This window comes from Pezoporus flaviventris, unplaced genomic scaffold (genome assembly GCF_033815535.1).
Source record: "Pezoporus flaviventris isolate CSIRO_AGI_PZ_B2104156 unplaced genomic scaffold, CSIRO_AGI_Pfla_v1 ptg000843l, whole genome shotgun sequence".
Classification (NCBI taxonomy): Eukaryota; Metazoa; Chordata; class Aves; order Psittaciformes; family Psittacidae; genus Pezoporus; species Pezoporus flaviventris.
In genome coordinates this window covers 9,177-19,293 of record NW_026893388.1, presented here as the reverse complement: position 1 = coordinate 19,293, position 10,117 = coordinate 9,177, and the positions used below count along the sequence as shown (strand labels likewise).

At 63.5% G+C, this 10,117-nt stretch overlaps 1 protein-coding gene across 1 annotated transcript; it reads left to right on the top strand.

The window, feature by feature from the left end:
• Positions 1-376: 376 nt before the first annotated feature.
• SLC3A2 (solute carrier family 3 member 2) lies at positions 377-8,010 on the top strand. The gene is made up of 10 exons (XM_061444376.1): positions 377-403; positions 884-1,319; positions 3,691-3,864; positions 3,965-4,065; positions 5,175-5,243; positions 5,335-5,396; positions 5,476-5,662; positions 6,484-6,651; positions 7,423-7,482; positions 7,634-8,010. Exons 2-10 carry the CDS (start codon positions 887-889, stop codon positions 7,958-7,960), a joined length of 1,581 nt encoding a protein of 526 aa, XP_061300360.1. The 5' UTR covers positions 377-403; positions 884-886; the 3' UTR covers positions 7,961-8,010.
• Positions 8,011-10,117: the final 2,107 nt, after the last annotated feature.

Here is a 10,117-nt window from a genome sequence, read left to right as displayed (position 1 = left end):
ATAGCGCGTCAAAATGGCGCCTCCCTGGGGTACAACAAAATGGGGGCAAGTTGGGGTGCAACAAAATGGCGGCGGGGGGGGGGGGAACACCCCGGATTGGACGAGGAGTGACGAGGGCCCCCAACGAGGAACAGCGGCCGAGGCCCCACAGTCGTTGTACACCCGCGGTGAGGGGCGGAGCGGGACAGCCCAAACCGCCCCGGGGGTTCCCGTTTCATCACCCGGGTCCAGCGCCGGTGTCTGCCCCCCCCTCCGCGCCTCGTGCCCTTTGAGCCGGCCCGGTCAGGCGCCTCGGCGGCGCCGGGGGCGTGGCCTGGGCTGGGTGGGCGTGGCCAGCGAGGGTATAAAAGGGGGCGCCTGAAGGCGCTTGCCCCCCCATTCCAGTCAGCAGCAGCGAGCGAAGGTAGCGGCCGGCCCGGGTGGTGGTGGGAGGCCCGAGGGGGGGGCCCAGGAGGTCCAGAAGGGGCTTTTGGGGGTTCAGGAAGGAGCTCAGGGTTTCACCACGGGAAATTGAGGGTGCGGGTGGGGGGGGGGGCATCCACCACACACTGTGAAGATATTGGGGTGCCCGGCGGGGTTCATGGGGTGCCGGACTCAGGCCTCCTGTAAGGACATTGGGGGGGGGTATTAAGAAACATCCCCCCCCAGAGCATTAGGGTGCTCTGCAGGATGTTAAAGAGCCCCCATAAGGACATTGGGGTGCAGGGAGGTGGTTGAAGCCCTCCTGAGGGTTTTGGGGTGTCTGGGGGGGGTTAATGTGTGAGGAGCATCCCAAAGCGTCTCTGGGGGTCCTCAGGGTCTCTCTGAGTGGATTTGGGGGGGGGGAGTCATGAGCTGCAGGAGCCCCCCCTTAATGAAATATTTTGGGGTTTCCCCCCCCCAGACCATGGAGGCGGACACGGAATCCTCCCCCCGCGACCTGGAGCTGTCGGCGCTGGAAGCGGAGAAGGAGCCGATGGCGGCGGCCGGGGAAGAGGACGCGGCACCCCCCCCCGAGGCCGAGCCGGGCCCCCCCGGTGGGGAGAAGAACGGGCTGGTGAAGCTGCCCGAGGAACTGGGGATCCCCATTGAATCGGGGGGCTCCAAGTTCACAGGGCTGGGGAAGGAGGAGCTGCTGCGGGCGGCCGGGACCCCCCCCTGGGCCAAGGCCCGTGCCATCCTCCTGCTCCTCTTCTGGCTCGGCTGGTTGGGGATGTTGGGGGCCGCCGCTGCCATCGTGGCCCGAGCACCCCGCTGCCGGCCTCTGCCCCCCCGCTCCTGGTGGGAGCTGGGAGCGCTTTACCGGGCCCCCCCTGCTGCTTTTGCCGGCGATCTGAAAGGTGAGAGGACTGCGGGGGGTGGAACCTCTTTATTTATCCCCCCCCAAAGGACCCCCCCTTACTTTATCCCTGTCAAAGAATTCCTCTTACTTATTTATTCCCCTCAAAGGACCCCTCCTGTTAGCTTATCCCCCCCCCAAAGAACACCCCTTTATTAGTTTATTCTCCTCAAAGAACCATCCCTATTAGTTTAGCCCCCCCCAGACGACCCCCCTATTAGTTTATGCCCCCAAAGAACCCTTCCTATTAGTTTATCCCCCCAAAGGACCCCCCTTATTAGTTTAGCCCCCCAAATGACCCCCCCCATTAGTTTCCCCCAATGGATCCTCCCCATTAGTTTGTCCCCCCAAAGGAGCCCCCCTTTATTATCTTATCCCCCCAAAGAACCCTCCCTTATTAGTTTATCCCCCCCAAATGACCCCCCATTAGTTTATCCCCGTAAAGAACCTATTTATCTCCCCCAAAGGCCCCCCCTTATTAGTTCATCCCCCCAAACGCCCCCCATTATTAGTTTATCCCCCCCAAATGACCCCCCCATTAGTTCCCCCCAAAGGACCCCCACTTTATGAGTTTATCCCCCCAAAGAATTTCCTCTATTAGTTTATCCTCCCAAAGGACCCTCCCCTTTATTAGTTTATCCCCCCCAAACGACCCCCCCTTTATTAATTACCCCAAATAATCCCCCCTTATTAGTTTATTCCCATCCCAAAGGACCCCCCTCATTAGTTTATTGCCCCCCAAAGACCCCCCCGTTATTAGTTTATCCCCCCAAACAACCCCCATTAGCTTATCCACCCCAAAGAACCTCCTTATTAGTTTATCCCCATCCCAAAGGACCCCCCCTTAATTTATTGCCCCCAAAAGACCCCCCGTTATTAGTTTATCCCCCCAAACAACCCCCCCATTAGTTTATCCACCCCCAAATAGCCCTCTTTACTAGTTTATCCCCATCCCAAAGGACCCCCCCATTAATCTCTTCTGCTGTTAATTTATCCCCCCACACGACCCCCCCAATAATTTATCACCCCAAAGACCCCCCTTATTAGTTTATCCCCATCCCAAAGCCTCCCCCCGTTAGTTTATCCTCCTGTTGTAGTTTATCCCCCCCCCAATGGACCCTCCCCATGAGTTCCCCCCCCCCCAAAGTACTCTCTCATTGGTTTATTCCCCCCCCCCAGAACCCCATTTCTCATGGGTGCCCCCCCTTGCGCTGCCCTCATTTCATCAGCCATAGGGTGGGGGCAGTGAGTCAGCATTTTGGGGGGTCACCTGACTTTGGGGGGGGGGGGGGGGTGGCTTTGATGGGCTCCCAAATCCTAATGGGGAGGACAAGAACACTCCCACCCCCCCCCATTGAATTTGGCATTGGGGAGTCCCGGGGGGAGGGGTGTGACTCAGATTTGGGGTTCACCCCCCCATTGAGTTTGGGATTGGGGGGTCCCGGGCGGGGGAGGGGTGACTCAGATTTGGGGTTCACACACCCCCCCCATTGAGTTTGGGATTGGGGGGTCCCGGGGGGGGGGTGTGTGTGTGACTCAGATTTGGGGTTCAGCCCCCCCCATTGAGTTTGGGGTTGGAAGGTCCCAGGGTTGTGACTCAGATTTGGGGTTCACCCCCCCCATTGAGTTTGGGATTGGGGGGTCCCGGGGGGGGGGGTGTGTGTGACTCAGATTTGGGGTTCAGCCCCCCCCATTGAGTTTGGGGTTGGAAGGTCCCAGGGTTGTGACTCAGATTTGGGGTTCACACCCCCCCATTGAGTTTGGGATTGGGGGGTCCCGGGGTTGTGACTCAGATTTGGGGTTCACACCCCCCCATTGAGTTTGGGGTTGGGGGGTCCCGGGGGGGGGGGGGGGTGGGGTGTGTGTTGTGACTCAGTTTTGGGGTTCACACCCCCCCCATTGAGTTTGGGGTTGGGGGGTCCGGGGGGAGGGGTTGTGACTCAGTTTTGGGGTTCACACCCCCCCCATTGAGTTTGGGGTTGGAAGGTCCCAGGGTTGTGACTCAGATTTGGGGTTCACCCCCCCATTGAGTTTGGGGTTGGGGGGTCCCGGGGTTGTGACTCAGATTTGGGGTTCACACCCCCCCATTGAGTTTGGGGTTGGGGGGTCCCGGGGGGGTGTGTGTGTGACTCAGATTTGGGATTCACCCCCCCATTGAGTTTGGGGTTGGGGGGTCCGGGGGGAGGGGTTGTGACTCAGTTTTGGGGTTCACACCCCCCCCATTGAGTTTGGGGTTGGGGGGTCCCTGGGGGTTGTGTTGTGACTCAGATTTGGGGTTCACCCCCCCCATTGAGTTTGGGATTGGGGGGTCCTGTGGGGGGAGGGGTGTGTGTGTTGTGACTCAGATTTGGGGTTCACTCCCCCCATTGCAGGTGTGGCCTCGCGGCTGGAGCACGTGGCCGGGCTGCAGGTGAAGGGGTTGGTGCTGGGGCCGCTGCACCCCCAGAACTCGGGGCTCCTCCAGGACACCCCCTTGGGGGAGCTGGACCCAGAGCTGGGCTCCCTCTCGGACCTCAGCCACCTCCTGCAGGCCGCCAAGAAGAAGGGTGAGGGGCACCCTAAGTGCTGGGGGGGGAGGGGGGCAATAGTGGGGTTATGGGGGTGCTGTGGGTCAGTGGTAAAGGGGGTGCTCTTTGACCCCACCAGGGATCCAGGTGATCTTGGATTTGACCCCCAACTACTCTGGGGGTCCGGCCTGGTTTGGGCCCACAGTGGCTGAGGACCCTGGCTTCCAGGACAAGGTCAAGGTGTGTGGGGGGCATTGGGGGGGGGGGGGGGGGCTGTGGGTGGCTATAGGGCAGCGATGGGGGGCATTGGGGCAGGTGGGGGGGTGCTCTTGGTATAGGACAGCAATGGGGCAGCTATGGGGGACATTGGGGCAAGTATGGGGTGCTCTTGCTGGGTATAGGACAGCAATGGGGCAGCTATGGGGGGCATTGGGGCAGGTATGGGGTGCTCTTGCTGGGTATAGGACAGCAATGGGGCAGCTATGGGGGGCATTGGGGCATGTATGGGGTGCTCTTGGTATAGGACAGCAATGGGGCAGCTATGGGGGGCATTGGGGCAGGTATGGGGTGCTCTTGCTGGGTATAGGACAGCAATGGGGCAGCTATGGGGGGCATTGGGGCAGGTATGGGGTGCTCTTGCTGGGTATGGGGCAGCTGGGGGTTGCATTGAGGCAGTTATGGGGTGCTTTTGCTTGGTATAGGACAGCAACGGGGCAGCTATGGGGTGCATTGGGGCAGCTGGGGGGGTGCATTGAGGCATGTATGGGGTGCTCTTGCTGGGTATAGGACAGCAATGGGGCAGCTATGGGGGGCATTGGGGCAGGTATGGGGTGCTCTTGCTGGGTATAGGACAGCAATGGGGCAGCTATGGGGGGCATTGGGGCAGGTATGGGGTGCTCTTGCTGGGTATAGGACAGCATTGGGGCAGCTATGGGGGGCATTGGGGCAGGTATGGGGTGCTCTTGGTATAGGACAGCAATGGGGCAGCTGGGGGTTGCATTGAGGCAGTTATGGGGTGCTTTTGCTGGGTATAGGACAACATTGGGGCAGCTATGGGGGGCATTGGGGCTGGCACAGGGAAGCTATGGGGTGCATTTAGGCAGGTATTGGGTACTCTTGTTGGTTATAGGACAGCAATGGGGCAGCTATGGGGTGGTGAGGGTGGCCATAGGGAAACTACGGGATGCATTGAGCAGCTGTGGGGTGCTCTGGATGGCCATAGGGTACTGAGGGATGACCCAAGTGGCAGCCATGGGGTGCTGTGGGTGGCCATAGGGCATCTCAGGGGTGCTGTGGGTCGCTGTGGGGCAGGCAGAGCACTCACCCCCCCCCCCCCCCGTGCCCCACAGCGAGCGATGAGCACGTGGCTGGAGCGCGGCGTCTCCGGCTTCTTCCTGGATGGCATCGAGGAGCTGAAGGTGGGGCTCGGGGCTGTGGGGGGCTGGAGGGGGCTCAGTGGGGCAGGAATGGGGCTCTATGAGGTGACCCCCCCCCTTTCCTGCCCCACAGCCCTCAGTGTTGGCCGAGTGGCGGAACCTGACAGAGCAGAGCAGCCCTGAGGGCATCCCCAGGTCTGTTTGTGCCCCCCCCCCCAACCCCATATATTTGAGGGGGCCCCCACTCCTCTGACCCACTGCTCCCCGTTTTTAGGGTGCTGGTTGGGGGCACGCGACTGCAGGACCCCCCCTCAGTGCTGGCGCAGCTCAACTCCTCGGCCGTGGGGCTGGGGCTGGTGCTGGTGCCCTCCCTGGAGGCGCTGGTGTCCGAACCCTTCAGCCCCACGCTGGTCCCCCGATTGCTGGAGTTCCTGGGACCCCAAATCCCCCTGGCCTGGAGCGTGAGTCCATCCCCCCCCCCCCCAGGACCCCCAAACCCTCCCTGGGACCCCAAGAGACCCCCAAACCCCCCCCGAGACCCCAGTACCCCAAGGGACCCCCAAACACCCCCTGGGACCCCAAGTGACCCCCAAACCCCCCCTGAGACCCCCAGTACCCCAAGGGACCCCCAAACACCCCCCGGGACCCCAAGGGACCCCCAAACCCCCCCCGAGACCCCAGTACCCCAAGGGACCCCCAAACACCCCCTGGGACCCCAAGTGACCCCCAAACCCCCCTGAGACCCCCAGTACCCCAAGGGACCCCCAAACACCCCCCGGGACCCCAGTACCCCACAGGATGCCCAAACACCCCCTGGGACCCCAAGGAACCCCCAAACACCCCCTGGGACCCCAAGTGACCCCCAAGTGACTCCCAAACCCCACCTGAGACCCCCAGTACCCCAAGGGACCCCCAAACACCCCCCCGGGACCCCAAGTGACCCCCAAACACCCCTGAGACCCCCAGTACCCCAAGGGACCCCCAAACACCCCCTGGGACCCCCAGTACCCCAAGGGACCCCCAAACCCCCCCTGGGACCCCAAGTGACCCCCAAGGGACCCCCAACCCCCCCCTGAGACCCCCAGTACCCCAAGGGACCCCCAAACCCCCCCTGAGACCCCCAGTACCCCAAGGGACCCCCAAACACCCCCCCGGGACCCCAAGTGACCCCCAAACACCCCTGAGACCCCCCCCCAGTACCCCCATGCCCCACGCAGCCCCAAGCTGGGGGGTGATGAGGTGAGGGGGGGGTGACCCTGTGTGTGTGTGCACCCCCGTGCAGGTGGGGTCCCCCTGGAAGCACCTCGTGGGGCTGAGCTCCCTCCGTGCCCCCCAACTCCTCCTCCTGCTCTGGACCCTGCCCGGGACCCCTGTGCTCAGCTATGGGGACGAAGTGGGGCTGATGGATGCTAAACAGGGGGAGGCCCCGTTCACCCCCCGGCCTGGACAGGTATTGGGGGGGGGGGGGGGGGGGCGACACATATTTTGGGGGAAAAAGGGGTGGATTTGGGGTGCTGTGGGGCTGAGGGTGGGGTTTGGGTACCAGGGGGGCTGGGGGGGGGTGATTTGTGCTCCAGGGGTGGGGGTTTTGGGGTGCTATGGGACGGTTGTGGGGGTTTTGGGGTGCTATGGGACAGGGTTGGGGGGGTTTTGGGGTGCTATGGGAAAGGGTTGGGGGGTTTTGGGGTGCTATGGGACAGGGTTGTGGGGGTTTTGGGGTGCTATGGAACAGGGTTTGGGGGGTGGGGGTTTTGGGGTGCTATGGAACAGGGTTTGGGGGGTGGGGGTTTTGGGGTGCTATGGGTCAGGGTTGGGGGGGTGGGGGTTTTGGGGTGCTATGGGACGGGTTGTGGGGGTTTTGGGGTGCTATGGAACAGGGTTGGGGGGGTTTTGGGGTGCTATGGGACAGGGTTGTGGGGGTGGGGTTTTTGGGGTGCTATGAGACAGGGTTGTGGGGGTTTTGGGGTGCTATGGGTCAGGGTTTGGGGGGTGGGGGTTTTAGGGTGCTATGGGCCAGGGTTGTGGGAGTTTTGGGGTGCTATGGAACAGGGTTTGGGGGGTGGGGGTTTTAGGGTGCTATGGGCCAGGGTTGGGGGGGTGGGGGTTTTGGGGTGCTATGGGACAGGGTTTGGGGGCTGGGGGTTTTGGGGTGCTATGGGACAGGGGTGGGGGGGGTGAAAGTTCATGACCTCTGACCCCCATTCCGCCCCCCCCCCCACAGCTGACCCCGATGCCCTGGGAACTGATCGAGGGGATCCAGAAGGGCGACAACAGCACCGAGGTGGGCGGGGCTTGATGGGCGGTGGGCGGGGCTTGTTCTAAAGAAGCCACGTGCGTTCAATGAGGGGGGCGGAGCTTCTCGAGGGGGGGGGGGGGGGGTGGAGCTTGTCTTAAAGGGGCCGTGATCCCCGTGTAACGCTGCCTCCCCGCAGGCCCAGCTGCTGGAGCTCTGCCGCCGCCTGGGTGCGCTGCGGGTCCAGGAGCGGTCGCTGTCCCTTGGGGATGCCGAGGCCGTTCCCGCTGGATCGGCGGCCGCTTTCCTGCGGAGCTGGGACAAGAACAAACGCTTCCTGGTGGTGCTGAACCCCGGGGACCAGCCCCTGCCTGCGTTGGCCCTGCAGGACCCCCGCCTGCCCCCCCAGGCCACCCTGCAGCTCAGCACCCACCACCCGCCGCCCGCAGAGCCTCACGTCGAGCTGGGGGCTCTCAAGCTGCGGCCCTACGAGGGGTTGTTGCTCAGCTTCCCGTATACCCCATAGTGCCAGTGCTGCCCCACAGCATCTGTGGGGCAGGAGCAGTCGCTTCCCCCCGCCCCGCCACCCACCTCGCTCCCAACGCGCAACACCCCAGCACCCACAAGTGGACCGATCCCATCCTACCCATAGCACCCATCAGAGCCTGGGGGGGGGGGCACACAACACCTATATGTGGCCTTATGTCCCCTAGCCCCAGCACCCCTGTTTCACCCCCCTTCATGTCTCATTTTGGGGGGCTCCCCCCTTCTTCTGGGGCTTTTGTGGGGTCCCTTTCTCCCCCCTGCACACTCCTTTTTGGTGGGGACCCTTGGCAGTGTTGGGGTCCCAGGGTGGGGGGGACCCCCTCTTGTCCATAAAGAGGTGTTTGGGGTGCTCCCTGTGCCCCACGTTGTTGATTAAACGAGCTGCATTTGTGCCTCTGTCTCCATCTATGGCCATGGGGGATGTGGCAGAGGGTTTGGGGGTACCCAGCAATGGGGGGGTTTGGGGGTGCAGGAGCTGGTTTGGGGGGGGTTGGGGGTGCAGGAGCTGGTTTGGGGGGTTTTGGGGGTGCAGGAGCTGGTTTGGGGGTGCAGGAGCTGGTTTGGGGGGTTGGGGGTGCAGGAGCTGGTTTGGGGGGTTGGGGGTGCAGCAGCTGGTTTGGGGGTGCAGGAGCTGGTTTGGGGGGGTTGGGGGTGCAGGAGCTGGTTTGGGGGGGTTGGGGGTGCAGGAGCTGGTTTGGGGGGTTTTGGGGGTGCAGGAGCTGGTTTGGGGGTGCAGGAGCTGGTTTGGGGGGGTTGGGGGTGCAGGAGCTGGTTTGGGGGTGCAGGAGCAGGTTTGGGGGGGTTGGGGGTGCAGGAGCTGGTTTGGGGGTGAAGGAGCTGGTTTGGGGGGTTGGGGGTGCAGGAGCTGGTTTTGGGGGGTTGGGGGTGCAGGAGGTGGTTTGGGGGGTTGGGGGTGCAGGAGCTGGTTTTGGGGGGTTGGGGGTGCAGGAGGTGGTTTGGGGGGTTGGGGGTGCAGGAGCTGGGTTGGGGGGGTTGGGGGTGCAGGAGCTGGATTGGGGGGTTGGGGGTGCAGGAGCTGGGTTGGGGGTGCAGGAGCTGGTTTGGGGGGTTGGGGGTGCAGGAGCTGGTTTGGGGGTGCAGGAGCTGGTTTGGGGGGGTTGGGGGTGCAGGAGCTGGTTTGGGGGGTTGGGGGTGCAGGAGCTGGTTTGGGGGTGCAGGAGCAGGTTTGGGGGGGTTGGGGGTGCAGGAGCTGGTTTGGGGGGGTTGGGGGTGCAGGAGCTGGTTTGGGGGTGCAGGAGCAGGTTTGGGGGGGTTGGGGGTGCAGGAGCAGGTTTGGGGGGGTTGGGGGTGCAGGAGCTGGTTTGGGGGTGCAGGAGCAGGTTTGGGGGGGTTGGGGGTGCAGGAGCTGGTTTGGGGGTGAAGGAGCTGGTTTGGGGGGTTGGGGGTGCAGGAGCTGGTTTGGGGTTGGGGGTGCAGGAGCTGGTTTGGGGGTGCAGGAGCTGGTTTGGGGGGGTTGGGGGTGCAGGAGCTGGTTTGGGGGTGCAGGAGCTGGTTTGGGGGGTTGGGGGTGCAGGAGCTGGGTTGGGGGGGTTTGGGGTGCAGGAGCTGGTTTGGGGGTGCAGGAGCTGGTTTGGGGGGTTGGGGGTGCAGGAGCTGGGTTGGGGGGGTGGGGGTGCAGGAGCTGGTTTGGGGGGTTGGGGGTGCAGGAGCTGGGTGGGGGGGTTGGGGGTGCAGGAGCTGGATTGGGGGGTTGGGGGTGCAGGAGGTGGTTTGGGGGGTTGGGGGTGCAGGAGCTGGGTTGGGGGGGTTGGGGGTGCAGGAGCTGGATTGGGGGGTTGGGGGTGCAGGAGCTGGGTTGGGGGTGCAGGAGCTGGTTTGGGGGTTGGGGTGCAGGAGCTGGTTTGGGGGTGCAGGAGCTGGTTTGGGGGGTTTCGGGGGTGCAGGAGCTGGTTTGGGGGGTTTGGGGGTGCAGGAGCTGGTTTGGGGGGTTTGGGGGTGCAGGAGCTGGTTTGGGGGTGCAAGAGCTGGATTGGGGGGGTTGGGGGTGCAGGAGCTGGTTTGGGGGGTTTCGGGGGTGCAGGAGCTGGATTGGGGTGTTGGGGGTGCAGGAGCTGGTTTGGGGGGTTTGGGGGTGCAGGAGCTGGTTTTGGGGGGTTTCGGGGGTGCAGGAGCTGGT